The sequence below is a fragment of the Eretmochelys imbricata genome, chromosome 1, assembly GCF_965152235.1.
Source record: "Eretmochelys imbricata isolate rEreImb1 chromosome 1, rEreImb1.hap1, whole genome shotgun sequence".
NCBI classification, from domain to species: Eukaryota; Metazoa; Chordata; order Testudines; family Cheloniidae; genus Eretmochelys; species Eretmochelys imbricata.
The window spans coordinates 297177250-297196417 of NC_135572.1; the positions used below are offsets into that span (position 1 = coordinate 297177250).

A 19168-nucleotide genomic window follows, 5' to 3' on the forward strand; every position below is an offset into this window, starting at 1 on the left:
TGGAGGATGAAAAGCAATGATTACTTCAAGGTAGACCAGCAGCAAACTAACAGTCTCAAAGTCCATGAGTAGGTAGTCTAGAGTAACAACAATCCCCACGATTTCTGTGGATAGTTGGCTCTGTTGTGTCCAGGAGGAGAAACATCTCCATAGGTCAGCCAGCATTTTCTGGTGCAATCCTTTCTGCTTTGAGAATAGATTGAATAGTCTCCAAACGTGAATGTTCTATGTCTAATGCCCATCCAAATACGAGGCTATGAAATGAGAAGGGCCTGGGTTGGGATATCTGGCCCCACTGTTCTCGAGACAGGAGATCCGTAAAGGGTTGGATGTTGATGGGAGATCAGGTTGACGTTTTCAGAAGTTATCTGAGCCAGTTGGACACAATGAGAATAACCCGAGCTTTGTCATGGTGAATCTTTTGTAGAATTTGTAGTATCATTCGGATGGAAGGAAAGGCATACCTGAGGTGGTCCATCCATGGTAGATGAAAGACATCGCCCCTGCAGCCTTGGCCCAGAGCTGTTGCTTCCACCTCCTATGAGGGATGTGGCCATGAAAATGGTCGCACCAGGCGGATGGATAAGGAAAGGACTCCCACACATACTTGTTCTGGGTTTGTCCAACAAGACAAGCTGTGACCTTGGCAGGAATCATACTCTAGTATTCATGTTGTGTCTGTAGGGTTAGTAAGCAGACCACAGCCAAGCCAGGACTTTTCTATATTAACACAGATTCCCTAGGAAGATAACAGACAATGTAGGAATAGGGACACCAACTGAACATCCATTCTGGATCTGCCAGTCAAGAGCCAATCATCCAGATACGGACAGATGGTGTAGTCATCCAGGCCAACCTCACTGAGAAGACCTCTGTGAAGATCCTGGGTGCTGTAGCTAGGCTGAACGGGAGCACTTTGAATTGGTAGTGCTCTTGGTTTACCAGGAAACCTCTGTGGGACAGGCAAATGTCCACATAAAAGTAGACATCTTTCACATCAAGAGCCACAATCCATGTGCCCTCTTCAAAGGGGATTATGAATGCCAATGTGACCGTACAAAATTCTGATTTTTGAATAAAGACATTCAGTTGGCATAGACCGAGAATTGATCTCCAACCTCCGTTTTCCTTGGGTGGGAAGAAATATGGGGAGTAGAACACTGTCTCTCAATGCTGAGGTGGCATGTATTCTATAGCTTCTCACTGAAGAAGAGTCCACCTCTGAATGGAGGATCTCCTTGTGAGAGTGGTCCTTGAAAAAAGGGGTCAGGAAGGGGTTTCTGGTGGTGAGGTGACAAACTTGATTGCAAAGCCAGACTGAATCCTCTCCAGCACCCACTTGGCCACTCTTGTTGCCCTCCAGTTGCGAGTGAAATGAGCAAGGTAGCCACCAGAAGTTGTTTTTTTGTTTGTTTGTTTGTTTTGGGGGGAGGGCAGGGGGAATGAAGGGTGGCATCAATATAGGAATGCAGTTCTCAAGTATCCTGTCAAAAGTAACCTATGGATGGTGAGTGGGGTTGAGTGGTGGCAGCTGAGGTGGAGAAAGCCACAAATTTGAGTTTTTGTACCCTCTGGCACTTACATAGTAGTTAGTAAGAGCACTGGTTTAAAAAGGACTGAGGGAAAAGGTTCAGGCTTATAAACCTGCTTGTGGTGTTCTCTCTTTGGGGCTAGGATGTAAATGCTCAGGGAGCGTTAAGGACTCTAGAACAACTTAAGTGAGTAAATCAACTCATCTCCTTTCAATGAAGGCATCGGACTCACTAAAGGGGAGGTTCTCAGGGGTATTCTGGACCTCCCTGGGGAACCTTGAAGCATGAAGCCAGGACTCTTGCCTCATGACTATAGTGTGGCAACAGCTAGAGCCCTGTGTGGATACAAGAATTTGTACCCGTATCCAATCCAAAATAGTGGATATTCACAGATTTGCAGGACTATAGCGGTAGCTCTGGACCTACTATCAGCTGCATCCACTGCTGTTTGGAGCAGTCTTAGCCACCAGTTTGCTTCATTGATGAAGGCTTAGACCCCAGTCCTGTCCTCCTGGAGAAGTCTGTCCTGAATTCCACACGTTCGGAATAATTTGTGAAATCATATTTTGCTAACAGAGCCTCTTAAGTTAGCAGTTCTGAACTGAAAGCTGCTAGATGAAAATACCTTCCTCTCTAGAAGGACAAGGCATTTAGTGACCTTGTATCAGAGTTGTCATGCAGTGATGCAGCCTGGATCTTTCTGTGGCTCCCTGCACCACCAAGCAACTGGACGGGTAAACAGAACTCTGCTCCTTCAGCTGGTACAAAGTAACAATTTTCAGCCCTTTCTGGTGTGGGGGCACAGAAGGCTGAGATGCGTCATATTGCCCTAGCAGGTACTATAATGGCCTTGTTTACTGAGAAGGCCACCCTGCTAGGGACAAAAGGTTGTAGAATGTCCAGGAGTCTACACTGCATGTCACTGATCTCCTCAGGACAGATCTTGAGCTCAGCTGCCACTCTCTGCAAGACCTCCTGGTATTGCCTGTGGTCATCAGGCAGAGAGGGGATGATGTAGAGACTGCCTCATCTAGTCAGGAGGATGACATGCCCAATGGAACTGTCAGCACTAGCGATACAGCTCAATGTCCTCCTTTGCTTACTCCAATGGGGCCAGTGGCACTAGCCAGGGGAAGAGGGCCAAGTGTGATTCTTGTCCAGATCTGGGATGTCTAGTGTACAGACCCCAGAAGGGCCAAAATGAAGGCTGATTGAATGGGGAGTGCTTCAAGGCACTGGGTGTCAACAGTCCCCTGGGTCATAATACCTGGGAGGAGGGTGGCTCCAAGACCTTGAAGAAGTTCTGTGTAGACTGGTCTCCCTCCGAGGGAGTGAAGGTTCATCCAGAACATCAGACTCCTCTGATGAAAAGACAGGTTCAAGTTCCACCTGTCGTGCCGTTGGTATGTTCCAGCTTGTGGACAGGGTACAGGAAAGACCCTTTCTCCTCAAGGTGGTTTCTTCTGGTATTGAAATGTCCCGTGGAGGATGGGACAAGAAAGAGAAGAGAAGATTATGGGTAGGATAAGTCAAACATATCCTCCGGTGACGTAAAGATCTCAGTCCACCCTGGAGTTCAGAGTTCTGGAGGCCAGATTGACAGATCCAGTGCATCTCAGGAGATGGGCTCAGCAGATCCTTCCTGGAGTATGTTGAATGGGAATCCAACATGGAATTTCTAGTTGAAGCTGGCAGGTGCTGATTTTTGACCTTTGAAAGTTGGAGTCGGAACCAGAGCTGGAAGCAATGGATCCTTCTTCCATTGCACCTTCCCTTCTTGATTGGAAGATTTAAGCAGACTTAATTCTTTAAGACTCACCCATGAGCACTCAACCAACTTGGACAGGGACAGAGAGGTGTCCTGTCTCTCAGAGGAAGATCTAGATAGAGATACGTCCTTATGCTTATGTTCATATCCCATACTCTTATGAGAGGCTTAATGGTTTTGCCCTCTGCTCCAGAATTCATGCTCAGAGGGTTGCTACTCACCATCTGAGGCCACAGCACTTGGGGGAGGAGGGGGTCTCCCCAGTCTCGGTCAGACTGAGGTCTCATGGCTTTCTCCATGAGATGTTTCCACAAACAGCTCTCATCCCTCATGGGTTCAGGGAGCGAAAGAGCAACAAATGTTGCACTTCGTGGTGATATGAGCCTCCCCAAGGCAGTAAAGGCAGTGCAGGTGTTCACTGCTGATGGAGAAAAAAGAACTGCATTTCCTGCCCCTGCTCTAACCCTGGGGTGCTGGGCATAGTACTTTTCTGTGGGCAGGAACTCCTTGAGGTGGAGAGAACTAAACTAACTATAAAGTCTAAAAATTCTAAGAATACTAAATACTAAACTATATACAATATATACATATTTACAAATTAGAAGACCGACAAAGATAGTTTTAGATAAAGAGGATTCTGACTCTGGCCATGCTGTGGTAAGAAGGAATTGAAGAGGCATTGATCTGCACCACCCCTCATGCCCTCACTTCAGAGCATGATGAAAACAACTGAGATGTGCAGACCAATGGACACTACCTGCTAGATATCTCTGATCTCAGGTGTATGATGCACATGTGTACCCATGTGTAAAATACACATAGGGACCAGCGCTTGAACTAAGGTTTTCATCGCTTATGCCTGCAATTTAATCTAGATGGATTCATTTACTCATTTGAAATATTCAGTAGCTTAGTTTATTGACTAAGGCATTTATGTATGTGTAAGCTCAACATACTGCCCTTTAAAGCAATTCAACAGAATAATTTGAACATACCTGTCCTGAGGTGGTATTAAGGAATCACACACGTGGGGAATAGGCATATATGGCTGCAAGTCTTTGTTCTCCTGACACGCCTCATTGTGACTTCTTAGAACATCTAAGAACACCACAACCAACAATTAGCTACACTGTTACGAGTCAACTTCAAATTTAGTCACCTTTAAAAAAAAATAAAGAATCAGAAGCAGTTCTGGGTACAAACAGCTGCTTCAAGTCCCCTGCCAATATCAGTAGTTTTCAGGTTTCAGAGTAGCAGCCGTGTTAGTCTGTATTCGCAAAAAGAAAAGGAGTACTTGTGGCATCTTAGAGACTAACAAATGTATTTGAGCATAAGCTTTCGTGCCTTTTTGGTTTTTAAAAAGCTCTAAGGAAGACAAATCAGGGAAACCGAATATACAGGGAAAACCGCAAAACTCACTGTATACAAAGTGCTATCAAATGTAAAAAAAATAAGCCTGGAATAAAGGGGAGGGGGTATTCTCTATAAATCAGTTCTGAGTTTTAATAATCTTGAATGTTATCTTTAACTATATGTAAAAAAAGTTTTAGACAGAAGTGGGTTTTTTTTTTTTTTTAAAAGAATAGAACGTTACTCTATCCCCTCCCCAACAAAGTTATTTTTAAAACAAATGATTGTGGTAGAGTTATATGGACATTAATATTGTATATCATATATAATTATGTTTGCCCTTCAACCCCATTCAGATTTGGATCAACCACTGTAGTTTACAGGAAGTCCTAAATCAAGACAGTTTTAAAGTGAAGCTACTGTCCTAAACAAGTAACACTGCGCGTATATACTGTCCCTCAAAAGTAGTAAATTAATATTTAGGGGTTAATCTGGATATTCAACTTCAGTAAATAAAATTTAGTCTGGTTTTGGAATGATCTGTTAAAAGGCTTCTTTCACTGGTATACAGCCACTGAAGATTACTTTAGTACTGAATTTATCAGTTTTAAAAGGAAAGTTGGCCAGATCTAGCTTAATTACAAGAATAAATTGGATGTGGAGAGCATTGTGTCACCATTATATAACCCATCCACTACCCTTCCCTATTTCCATTTTTAAGAATAGATTGTTCAGTTAGCATAACTTTGACTATGCTATATTTAAGGTAATACCACAAATCTTCAGGATTGCAAGAATGTATAGTATTCATAAATCCAACACCTTATGCCAATGGTTTGCTTGGGTTTAAAGCACAGGCTTAAGTGGTTTAGCACTTCTGGATACAGAATAGGTATTATGCCTAAACTACTGAGCTAATAATGAAACATGGGAAGGAAATGCACTCGCAACAGAAGATGTGGGAGAGAGTAAACACAAAAGCAGAAAATGAGCATTTGACTTGCCACTTGATACAGAAAGGATCAGTATTTTGAAAATGTGTACAGGTTTTCTAAACCAGTGTTTGTTGTATATTTTAAAAATTCATACCTATAATCTTTACAACCATATCATACATCTGCCTGGTCTCCTCTTCCTCTTTTGTCCAGCGATATTTCATGTAGTTCAAGACTCCCCAAACCATCCCTATACCTGCATTAAAATTCATAATATTCTTTTAGATATACTTAGAACTTTAGCTATTCTTAAATGTGCACCACATACTAGCTGGTGTGTTAAATTCAGCAAGCGCCTTGATGTATCAGAAGTACATACTACACGTTACTGTTAATGTTTTGCATTTTTGCAACAAAGCAGCATAGAAGCTAGTTTGGGGGCTGAATAGGAAATGGGTTATTAGATTTTTTAAAAAAATACTTCATTGATATCACTAAAAGGACAGTTTCCCTCTGCTGAGCATCACATTTTGCTATTATTATTGGTAAACTAAAGACCATTTCATTTTCCCTGAGATGAAGTACAATACAATTTGGATTATCTTGACAGATGAAAATAGTAAGGTTTCACATAAGCCAATATCCCCTCTAAACCTTCAGTTTGACAGCCTGTGGAACTTTAAAAAGCACACGTTTTGCAGCTTTTGGACTCTACCCTGTTGGCTACAGGCAAGTGTTTGGGAGTAGAGGGAGGATGTTTGTAAATGGGAAAGTCTCATTTCTCAAACTTGGACTGCTTCAACTCAGTAGTGTTCCTTGCTGTGAAGTACTGCATGTATTTCTACAGCTGAAAATCATTCTGATCCTAACTTTGTATCTCCAAAGAGGTGACAAATCTTTAGGCTTAGCAGGAGTGCAGCCTCCACAGTTTGTGCCCATATGGATCAGGTGTCCCTGGTACTGCAGCAGAGCAGGGAGCCCTCTGTAGCCCCACTGTCACAGGCCACCTCCCTCACTCCCATGACAGTGGAGCTGCAGTGGGCTAGTAACAGCCTATCCCTGCAGGCGCAAAGCGTGGGGAAGCCTGAGGGCCTGATGGGGCAGAGCAGAGACTCCTGGCCAGGATGACGAGTTCCAGGCAGCAAGGGAGGCCATCTCACTGCTGAATGGCTCCATCCCCAGGCACTAGCCATTCAGCAGTGGGATGGCCTCTCCTGCAGCTGGGACTCCTCCTCCTCCTCCCAGTCCTGGCCAGTGGTCTGTTCTGCCATGCCAGGACCACAGCCTTGCCCATACCTTACACTTGCAGGGAACAGGCATCACTGGCTCTGCAGCCGTGCAGGCAGCCCTCTGCAGCTCTGCTGTCATGACCCCGCTAACTCACTCACCAGGTAAGGAGTGTGGGAGCCATCTCCAGACAAGGAACTGTTCAGCAGCACCCAGCAACCAAGATATCCTCCTTGCGGTACCAGCCAGGGGTGTCTGCTCCACCAGGACAGAAGCCTCCCTCACACCTTGCGCTCTGGTGTCTTGGGATCCTCAACTATTCAAGGAATCCCCTGCAGCCTTGCTGCCATTGCTGGGAGCCCCCTGAAGCCCCACTGCCCTACACCTAACCCCAACCGTACTACTCCCTTTATTTCCAGCGACTGTAAAAATAAAAAATTGTTAAAAATAAACAAACATTGACAAATATCGAAATGGGGGGGGGGGGGAATCAAATTCTGCCAAGCCGACAAGTCCTTCTCTGCTTCAGTTCCAGACAGAAATGTCTGGTATTCTAGTTATTGTAAATAACATGTTCAAGTCAGAATTTGACCCAGGTTCTTCCCCACTGGACTTCACCAGTCAGGAAATTAAGCTTATTGTTCATTAACAATCTTGTCAAACATTCCCATGTGCATAAAGGAGCTAAGGGGCAGGAGAGAAAGAAAGGAAAACAAGGTGCCACACTATTCTCAATGATGAAATTGTGAATTCTCTGCTCAAGAAGTCATCTCCTGAAGGGGACAGTCTTCTTATTGATCTGTATCAAATTTTGGGGGGAATGTTTAGTGAGAAGGTCATGGATGGTAATTTCTGATGGTTTCTGGAGTTTTGATACCTCTTCCCCTTAACCCTAGTATGGGACAGGCATTGCACTGGTTGATGATCTCTTAGCAATGAAGAAACAGTGCTGAAGGAAATTCTTTTGGTTCTTCCAGCCATTTTTGATACACTGACCATGAGATCTTTTTTGATTCATGTGCAGTCCACACAGGAACCAGTCTATGGCTCTTGAGTAGTTCCATCACTTTTCAGCAAAGGATCTGAGAGGCTATTTATTATTAGCAATACCATCCAAAGTTCAATACAGTCAAGTCAGAGAATGTTAGGGGCTGCTCATTCAGCAGGATTTCACAGTAAAAATGTTAAAATTGTGCCTAGTAGTCTGCATCCGAGCTCAAGGCTCTGATTTTGGCTTATTGAATCATATATAGTCTGGGATTCAGTTACTTAAGAAAATCTCTTTTCCATGCAAAATTACTCCTGATGAGATCAGCAGTGACAACTGAGCAAGAGCCCTGTCAGTTTAAACAGGAGGGCATCAGACTGGCATTTTCTATTAATGATTCATTACACTAACCCATGTTCTGCATCAGTCTGTCATAGCCCAGATTTGTTGATAAGGAGCATGCAACGGGTTGATAAGTGAGCTTGTAGTTATTCTATTGTGGGATATATTTAATTAGGATGACCTTGACTAGGCAGTGAATTTGTTTGTACAGGGGACTGTATTATTTATGCATTAATCATTGCATCGCACCTTGAGTCAGTGACTGGTGCGCCATACAGAAAGATAAAAGTTAAGGACCTAATTTTCTACCCCTAAGTCAAACCTGGTTGCGATTGGGGAGTTGATTGAAGAATATCTGATCTACAGGTAACAGCTTTAATTAACCAAGCTTCACACAAGTGCTACTGTACAGGATAGGTTTTATTTTCAGTGCTTTCTACAGAAATAATATACAGGTTCTCTGGAATTTCTACTCTATCCTCTCCGTGTAGACAGTCTCATCTCCCCTCCTCCATCAACACCTACACAGAATGTTTTGTAAAGGTTATATTATTTTTGTTAGTTTAAAGAAATCAGTGCCCCAAGGATAAAAAAAAATTTCCCCTTCCTATAAACGTTTATAAAAGTAATTGTATATGACTTGTACCAAAAACTTCAGAAATTACAATCAAGTCATATTAATTTATTACTTCAATTAAACTGTGAGCCAACTCACTCCAGACAAAGAAATATGACAGACAGAATTAGAAGGCAAACATTGCTAGACCCTGTCCCCGCCCACACACTAATTGCAAATTACAACCACTAATAGGATGAATTTAAATAACTTACCCAAAAGCAATATTGATAATCTGTGAGTTACAGTAATAAATGCACGGCGAAAACGACATCTGAAAGACATCTGTGGTCTAGTAGATTCCAGGTATTTCACATCAGTTACATTATTTAATTCCTCACTGGGGTCATTACCAACACACCTATTTAAAAACATTTAACAGTGTTAGGGCTAAATTAACTTATTGTGAAAATAAAAGCCTATGAAATAAAATCACTTACTTTATGCCAACATCTTCCCCCCTACTCATGATCCATTGTAGCGCTGTGTTAAGTACTTTTTCATACTCTGGACCTAAACTCTGTCAAAAACAAGTAGTAGAAGTAAAAGATTGATTTATTCTGGTATATTAAAGAATGTAACACTAACACATAGGTTTATGTAATACCATATAAGAAGGATCAGTAGCCAATACTGATTATTTTTCATATAAAGTTTCAACAACGCACACAAAGGGACACCAAATATATGCAGATTACATGTAACTTTGGGACTAAAAATGAATGACATCCATTGAATTGAGAGATACTTGAGAAGTGTGCCATTCTCAATTTTAAAGGAGTCATGAATCACAACATTCAGCAATAGTCTACCATTTAGTCACTAGGGGGAGCTCAGCATTCTGAAAAATTAAAACCAAAACTAGATATGAACCTATATATAGAATTTATCCTAGAAGATAAACTGCAACAAAAGATTAATTAAATTTTAAATGTATAATATACTATCAAAATTTTAATTAATCCTTCCTTTCCTAGCATACTAATGTTTCTACTGTAAATCATTTCACATCATCTGTTGTAGGAGAAAGCCTTCATTAATTTTTGGCAGGTAAGCTCCACAATTCACCTTTAAATACCCTTTGCACAACCAGACTGAAGCTGAAATACAGTTTAAGGACTACTTTCCTGAAAAATGTAAATTGAAAAAAGATTTTACAGTAAGTCTTATTCTATCACCTAAGGATCAGACTGATATAAATTGTCCTAAAATTAGGAGGACAAAAGTTAATGTGTGAACTTATTTTCGCACCAAGAATGAAAGCACTGAGTAGATTCTAATGTGCTGAATGTGTTGCATTGCTTTAAAATTCTGTCACTGCACACAATTAGTGAAGTGCTGCACATCAGATGTTATATTTATATTCCAGTTACAGGCTGGAAGAGTTAAGAGTAAATGAAACTTGTATTTAAAAATGACAAATTTGTATACCAATTTACAGCCTCTCACATTTACAGATTTGAAATCTTATCACCATAACAAATGCCTTTACTTCCTCTCTGCTAAAATCCTCTACTGTGCATTTTATCTCTTACCTTTACTGTTAACACCTTTTTCTATAGCCCCCTCAAAAGGTTACGCCCAGCTCTGCATACCAATAGATACAGAACTTTGCTATCAGTCTTCACCCATCATTCAGAAGTGCAACCAGCAACACCTCCGCTCCTTACCATTAATGTTTGGGATGCTGTTCAAATTGTCCCTTTGTTCACAGTACAAGTAATTTTTGCCAAGTAAACAACATTTAGTTTAGCTGTTAAAATGAGAATACAAAAAAAACCTCCAAATACCATATTGTTTGGTTTTAAAAAAGAGATTAAAATGAGTAGCAACTTAATAGTATTTTTGCCCCAATTGGGAGCAAAAGGAAGAGTGAGACAAAACTCTCCTTTCAGAAGGTTCCAAATGCATCACTTTGATATGCATCCGATGAAGTGAGCTGTAGCTCACGGAAGATCATGCTCAAATAAATTGGTTAGTCTCTAAGGTGCCACAAGTACTCCTTTTCTTTTAGCGAATACAGACTAACACGGCTGCTACTCTGAAACCTGTCACTTTGATATGAACACTCTCTCATGGCGGTGGTTGAAAAATACAGATTTGACACTTCAAAAGAAAGAGGGTTGGATTTTTTTGCAAAAATGTTCACAAAATTATTCCATTTCTCAACCAGCTCTACTCTTATGCTCTTCCCCTTCTCTATTAGGGAATGCATATATAGGTGGGGTTTCCTAAGAGACTACTGCCTCTAAGTCCTGTCAAAGGGCCTCATGCTGTTACTGCTGTTGGCTAGTACATACCTGGTAAACTTAGGGCTTGACTACACTTGCGAGTTAGAGCGCATTAAAGCAGCCCCAGGCACCCTAGCTCACTCCCTGTCCACGAAAAGAAAAGGAGTACTTGTGGCACCTTAGAGACTAACCAATTTATTTGAGCATGAGCTTTCGTGAGCTACAGCTCACTTCATCGGATGCAACTCACAAAAGCTTATGCTCAAATAAATTGGTTAGTCTCTAAGGTGCCACAAGTACTCCTTTTCTTTTTGCGAATACAGACTAACACAGCTGTTACTCTGATCCCTGTCCACACTGGCAAGGCACGTAGAGTGCTCTGACTCCACCGCAAGTGCGCTCCTGGTACTCCACCTCAGCAAGAAGATTAAAGCTTGTTGCGTAGTGGCTGAAATGCCCGGGGGGTGTCAGTGTGAATGAGGTGTTGCATTACTGCACTCTGATCAGCCTCTGGAAACATCCCATAATCCCCTTAAATCAAGTGGCCACTCCTCTCATTGTTTTGAACTCGCCTAGGAATACGGATATGCCCTTCTGACAGCCGGCTCCAAGGCAAAGCAAGCCATTACTGTGAAATGCTGTGTGTGAGAAAGAGAGGTGTGGAGGAGTGGGAGGCTGCTGCTGTCTGAACTTACAAGACAGCACGCTGACATGCTTTCAGCCCCCAAAAACCCACTCTCTCTCCCCCCACATACACACAACACACTCCCTATCACACTCCACCCCACCCCCCATTTGAAAAGCACGTTGCAGTCAACTGCATGCTCGGATAGCTGCCCATAATGCACCTCTCCCAATGCCGCTACAAATGCCACAAATGTGGCCATGCCAGTGCACTTGAAGCTGTCAGAGTGGACAGACTGCAGCGCTTTCCCTACTGCACGCTATGAAGGCTGGTTTAACTCAAAGTGCTCTACATCTGCAAGTGTAGCCATATCCTTAGAGACCATGCTCTCTCACTGAAAAGAGTATCATTCTTGCTTCTTCTCTGCATCCACGCAGCTGAAAACAGCATGAAGACACAGAATAGCAAAATGCTACTGTCTACTGAATTCTGACCTGTCCTTTTACACTTTTGTAATTCACAAGCTTACAGCAAAATTTGTGCTTATAAAGCAACGTCTCCATTCAGTTTTAAAATCTATGTTCTCTTAAGATTCTATATACGACATCTAGGGTTTTCTGGCTCATTTCATGAAACAGGAAAAGGTTAAAGGATGTAACAAGCACCTTTACTTTCTACATTTACACTCACATTCACAGAAGAAATTTTGCAGTTTAATAAAAGTCTTTTCCCTTTCCCCCAAAAATAAAAACCATAAGGGCTGTGTGTGAAAGATATGTTCATTTCCAGTGAAATACAAAAAAAGACATGCAATAAGTAGTTAAATTTTAATTATACTGCTACACTGCATGTGAAAGCAGCTTTTTAAATACAAATGGTAATGTTAATTTGTACAAACCTTAACAGATAAAACTAATGAAAAAAATACCTTTTCCCATCACTTACTTTTAAATATGCAGCTGTCTCCTGGACGGAAAGGTTTCTCTGAATAGAGTTGCCACAGTCATGATCTCCTGGTAAAATTAAATTTTTTAAAAAATTTTAATCTATTTATTACTTTGTTATATAAACTAAAAAGCCCACAAGTGCAAACTTACACAGTTAATGCAATCTACACAAGCAGAGAATAGTTGGAGGCGCTAAGTATTTAAAATAAGAACGTGGGAGAGAGACTTCTGGATGCTTTCCCCCCCCCAAACATCTGATTGCCACAACTATCTACTGTGATGCTACAAATATGATTAGAACTTCAGGTACGAAACAAAAAACAAGAGCAGAAGCACGTTCTTAAAAACCTTTAAAAACTAGAAGTGAAATAAAAGGTAGTTTACCGAACTTTATTAAAAGAAACATTAAGACTGAGGCAAAACAAAAGAATTACTGATTCAGTTAAGGGTGAACACTTGGTCCACTTCCAAACCATACCCCAAAAGGATGCCTTAAATAATTGGATAATCCTCCATTTTGTGCCTAATTACTGGGAAACTACTTGCATATATGAATTAATTTTTCCTGGCTTTTTCTTTCAAAATCGTGAGAGTCATAAGTTTCTATAAATTTCCCTTCCCAAAATGAATCTAGTACATGAAGTAAATTCAGTGCACTGAAAAAGGCTAGAAAGTATACACATACATACCATACAGTTTTATATTTTAAAGATAAAAAATGGTTACTTTATATGCAAACCAATGTAAAGTAAAAGCAGATTTCCCATTTACTCTGAACACATTTTTGTGTAATAACTTATTACCACATTGGTCTTACAAATTTCTTGTATAAGCGCACCTTAAAAAATATTAGTAAACAGAAGTATCTAGAACCACCAGAAATGCAGAGTGCGTTTGACACACATGCCCCTGTCATCATAAAATGAATGCGAGTCAAACTTAAGGGGGGGCGGGGAGGGGAGAAAATCAATGTGTGAAGGCACACTAGCTTCGTGAACAGACCTAATGGTATTTGAAACTTTCTGTTTTATCGCCTTATAATAGACATGTGCAAACAGAAAGTCATAATACCTTGCAGACCCGAGTCAGTCTGAAAAGCTTCAAGAATTACACCACCATCATTCTATTAGTAGGCTTGACCAGAACTAGACTTCTAGATTAAATGCATCTCCTTGATCATCCAGAGAAACTGTAATTTATTGACAGGTTTCAGAGTAGCAGCCGTGTTAGTCTGTATCCACAAAAAGAACAGGAGTACTTGTGGCACCTTAGAGATAAACAAATTTATTAGAGCATAAAGCTTTCGTGGGATACAGCCCACTTCATCAGATGCATAGAATGGAACATATAGTAAGAAGAGATATATATATATACACATACAGAGAAGGTGGAAGTTCCATACAAAATGTAAGAGGCTAATTAATGAAGATGAGCTATTATCATCAGAAGAAAAAAACTTTTGTGGTGATGATCAAGATGGCCCATTTAGACAGTTGACAAGAAGGTGTGAGGATACTTAACTCAGGGAAACAGATTCAATATATGTAATGACTCAGCCACTCCCAGTCTCTATTCAAACTCAAGTTAATGGTATCTAGTTTGCATATTAATTGAAGCTCAGCAGTTTCTCGTTGGAGTCTTTGGAAGCATTTCTGTTGCAAAATTGCCACTCTTAAATCCTTTATTGAGTGGCCAGAGAGGTTGAAGTGTTCTCCTACTGGTTTTTGAATCTTATGATATCTGATGTCAGATTTGTTTTGTATTCTTTTGCATAGAGACTGTCCGGTTTGGCCAATGTACATGGCAGAGCGGCATTGCTGGCACATGATGGCATATATCACATTGGTAGATGTGCAGGTGAACAAGCCCCTGATGGCATGGCTAATGTGATTAGGTCCTATGATGGTGTCACTTGAATAAATATGTGGACAGAGCTGGCATCAGGCTTTGTTGCAAGGATAGGTTTCTGGGTTAGTGTTTTTGTTGTGTGGTTGCTGGAAAGTATTTGCTTCAGGTTTGGGGGTTGTCTGTAAGCGAGAACTGGTCTGTTTCCCAAGATCTATGAGAGATCGTTCTTCAGGATAGGTTGTAGATCTGATGCTGCGCTGGAGAGGTTTTATTTGAGGGCTGAAGGTGACAACTAGTGGCGTTCTGTTATTTTCTTTGTTGGGCCTGTCCTGTAGTAGGTGACTTCTGGGTACTCTTCTGGCTCTGTCAATCTGTTTTTTCACTTCAGCAGGTGGTTACTGTAGTTTTAAGAATGCTTGATAGAGATCTTGTAGATGTTTGTCTCCGTCGGAGGGATTGGAGCAAATGCGGTTGTATCTTAGAGCTTGGCTGTAGACAATGGATCGTGTGGTGTGTCCTGGATGGAAGTTGGAGGCATGTAGGTAAGTATAGCAGTCAGTAGGTTTCCGGCATAGGGTGGTGTTTATGTGACCGTCGATTATTAGCACAGTAGTGACCAGAAAATGGACCATTTGTGTGAATTGGTCTAGGCTGAGATTGATGGTGGGATGGAAAGATACAACCGCATTTGCTCCAATCCCTCAGACTGAGACAAACACCTACAAGATCTGTATCAAAGCATTCTTTAAACTAAAATAATCACCTGCTGAAGTGAAAAAACAGATTGACAGAGCCAGAAGAGTACCCAGAAGTTAACTATGTAAACTAGATACCATTAACTTGGGTTTGAATAGAGACTGGGAGTGGCTGGGTCATTACACATATTGAATCTATTTCCCTAAGTTAAGTATCCTCCCACCTTCTTGTCAACTGTCTAAGTGGGCCATCTTGATCATCACTACAAACGTTTTTTTCTCATGCTGATAATAGCTCATCTTCATTAACTAACCTCTTACAGTTTGTATGGCAACTTCCTGTGTGTGTGTGTGTCTGTCTGTCTTCTTACTATATGTTCCATTCTATGCATCCGATGAAGTGGGCTTATGTGCTAATAAAATTGCTAGTCTCTAAGGTGCCACAAGTATTCCTATTCTTTTTGTAGTTTATTGACATACACATACCAGTATGGGGTCACAAGGGAAGAGAAGAAAAGACTATCTCTGACCTCCATCCGTCCTTGAATTGATCTTTGCAGAGAACTGCTGGGCAATTGCAACCCCATGAAAGCATTTTTCCCCCTTCACCTTACCTAATAAAATTATTTTTTTCTGCTAGCATTCATGTCTGCAAGTTCACTCTCTCCAGATAGGGAAGCCAACCCAAAACACTCACTGACCCAAGAACAGACTCCACCCCCTAAAATCCTTTCCAGAATGGAAAACCCCAAAGTGGTAACAAAGCTAAGAAATGTTAGCTATTTAATTTTTTACACACACACACAGACACACACCATTTAAGGTAAAACTAGAATTTAAATTTAAATGGAGTAGCTGAATACAATTGTTGTTTGAACGAATAGTGCTCAAACAATTTCTCAGTGGGTCAGGTTAGCAGTCAAATACTACAAGCAAATAATTCCAGAAAGGCATAGCACCATGTCTGCCAACTCTGTTGTGGATTTTAAACAGCAGTGATGTCCCAGAGCACAATCATGATTTGAATAAGAAATATTTATGTGAAGCAAGACCTTTTTCAGACTAATGTAGCCAATGATTTCATTGAATACACTTTTATAGATTTAGAAGTTGCATCTCTGATTTTGTAAGCCTTTGCAATTTGTGTTTTAAGCACTAAGCTATCAATGTCTTACAGGCTTCTTCTCTTTTGACTGGTGGCTAGCGGAGAAGAAGTGGGGATATGGTTTTTAAGAAAGATACTTCTTGTATAGTGTCTGATCCCACACCACCTGAAATCAAGTGGAGTTTTTCTATCAAGTTGAACTGAAGTAGGATGAAACTACTGAAAGTTTTGATTCAATATTCTTTATCAACGAACAATGGGATGTGCAGTACCTGTATAGAGAGATGGTAGTTAACTTATAACATAGATGATTTACACCGGGGTGGGCAAACTTTTTGGCCAGAGGGCCACATCGGGGTTGTGAAACGGTATGGAGGGCCGGGTAGGGAAGGCTGTACCTCCGCAAACAGCCTGGCCCCCACCCCCTCCTACTTCCCGCCCCCTGACTGTCCCCCTCAGAACCCCCTGCCCCATCCAACCCCCCCCCCCCACTCTTTGTCCCGACTGCCCCCTCCCAGGACCTCCATTCCTAACTGCCCCCCCGGGATCCCCCCTGCTCCCTGTCTCCTGACTGTGCCCCCGCCCCAAACCTCCACCCCATCCAACCGCCCCCTGTTCCCCAACTGCCCCCCGGGACCTCCTGCCCTTTACCCAACCCTCCCTGCCCCCCGTCCCCTTACCATGCCAGCGGCAGGACAGGCTTATTGGAAAGCCTGGGAGGTTGGCGGGCGCAAGCCACACTGCCCAAGCAGCAGCATAGCTGCGGGGGTGGGGGGTGTGTGTGAAGGGCCTAGCCTCCCCATCTGGGAGCTCAGGGGCTGGGTAGGACGGTCCCACGGGTTGGATGTGGCCCGCGGGCCATAGTTTGCCCACCTCTGATTTACACTATGAATAAAAGAGGTTACTCACCCTGTGCAGTTCTTTGAGATGTGTGACTCTATGGGAGCACTTCACACACCTTTGATCGTAGATTTTCATTAGCAGTTTGAGTTCAGCCTGCGCATGCGCTGCTGACATCCTTGTGCCCTGCACCATGGCTATATCAGGCTCTGTGGGTGAATCATACTCCGTTTCTTCTCCAATGCCAAGGAGAAGGAGAGTGGGTATTGGAGCGCACCTAGGCACAGACATCTTGAACTACCATTATTGCACAGAGTGAATAACTTCTTTCTACTTCAAATAGTGTCCCTGTGGGTACTTCACTTCAGTTGACTCCCCCTCCTTATGGGGATAGTGCTTGGAAGCTTCAAAATCAAATCCGGCACAGCGGAAAGAACTGCATTGCCAATTGCCACATCAGATCTAGAGGCATCAACTAAGGCATGATGCCTGGAAATGTATGTGCCGAAGACCATGTAGCAGCTCTGCAGATCTCAGATACCAGGACAGCTTTAAGTAGAGCCACAGATGTAGACTGATCTAATCGAGTGAGCTGACATGCCAGCAGGAGGTGGAATGTAGCACTGTAACAAGCTATAACACACCCCAAAATCCATTTGGATCATCTTTGGGTAGAAACAGAACCTTTAGATCTGCCTACAAACAAAATGAGCAGGCTATGAGATTTACCAAATGATTTAGTCCTATCTACACAGAAGGCTAGCACAGTTCTGACATCTAGAGTATGGAAGGCAGTCTCCAGGTTGGAATTATGTGGTTTTGGAAAGAAAACTGGTAGGTAAATGACCTCATTCGGATGAAATTCAGAAGATACTTTAGAAAGAAACCTGGGGTGTGGTCATAAGGGAACTCTGTCCTTGTAGAATACTGTGAAAGGGGGTGTGACACTATGTCCCATATGCTTCATAAGAGATATGATTATGATAGGATTATGGCATAACTAAGATGTATTTTATGCAAGATGGGTCATGTGAGATCATTGGAAAGGTTATGATTTACTGATTATATTTGTATGCATACATCATTTTTGTATCTGAAGTTAGGAATATTGTCTATGCACCTATTACAAATGTGTTTATACCTGGGGAATGCCCACTAGACAGAATGTAATCAGTCTAGATTGCTGGCTGGAAAGGGTCATTGGGAAAAACAATGGGTCTTTGAAAGTGCTAATCTCCCACTTTCATGGAAAGCCTTCCTGTGGACACCGCAAACAGACTGAGTTGTGGCTGCAGTGTCATGTGATCAAGTCACCTGGACGCCATAATAAAATTAGTACTTTTCCACTGACTGGGGGTGGGAATCACACTGGAAGACAAAGGATTCCCACCATATGTAAAACCGATTTAAGGCAGGGGAGTGACATAATCGTGGTCAGTTCTTCACTGAATCCCCACCCAGTGAAAACATCTAACAAACAAAGATAAGGACGGGAGAAGGATTGAGCCCAGGCTGGAAAGTTGTCTAGCCTGTAAATGAAATATCTGAAGTTTTAAGCTGCAGGCAAGTGCAGCTGGTCTTCAAAAATCTCTGCAATCTGCCTAAACCAACATTTAGGGTGAGAGAGTGCTACTTGTAACCAGTTTCTTTAGTATTTTAAGCTTAGATTGAGTGTTTGTTTTATTTGCTAAGTAATCTGCTTTAATATGTTTGCTACCCCTTACAATCACTTAAAATCTACCTTTTGTTATTAATAAACTTGCTTTTTTTTCCTCTAAAACCAGTCTGTGGAATTCATAACTGGGGGGGGGGGGAGAGCTGTGCATATCTTCCTCCACATTGAGGGAGGGGGTGAATTTCAATGAGCTTACACTGTATAGTTCTCTGTGCAGCGCAAGATGATACAATTATGGATTTACACTCCAGAGGGGGTGTGCACTCAAGTTCTGGGCAATTCCTTAGCTGAGATTTCCCATGCAAAGCTGATCTCTGCATCTGTGTGAAACTGCAGCTGGGCGTGTCCCTACCTGGGTGTGTGCTAGTAAAATGCAGTCTGAAGCCTGAGAGAGGGCTTGGGTGACTTGCCTCGGCAGTACAATGTAAAAGGAACCCAGGCTAG

General features: G+C 42.0%; 1 protein-coding gene across 2 annotated transcripts in view; it reads right to left on the reverse strand.

The window, feature by feature from the left end:
* Positions 1 to 19168, reverse strand: part of LEMD3 (LEM domain containing 3) — an 87216-nt gene that overhangs the window by 10322 nt on the left and 57726 nt on the right. For both annotated transcript variants that reach the window (XM_077833397.1, XM_077833388.1), the window contains exons 4-8: positions 12560 to 12627; positions 9199 to 9278; positions 8974 to 9119; positions 5740 to 5841; positions 4296 to 4398 (exon numbers count right to left, since the gene is read on the reverse strand). In XM_077833397.1, the coding sequence (XP_077689523.1) occupies positions 4296 to 4398; positions 5740 to 5841; positions 8974 to 9119; positions 9199 to 9278; positions 12560 to 12627 (499 nt within the window). The remainder of the gene's footprint in view (positions 1 to 4295; positions 4399 to 5739; positions 5842 to 8973; positions 9120 to 9198; positions 9279 to 12559; positions 12628 to 19168) is intronic.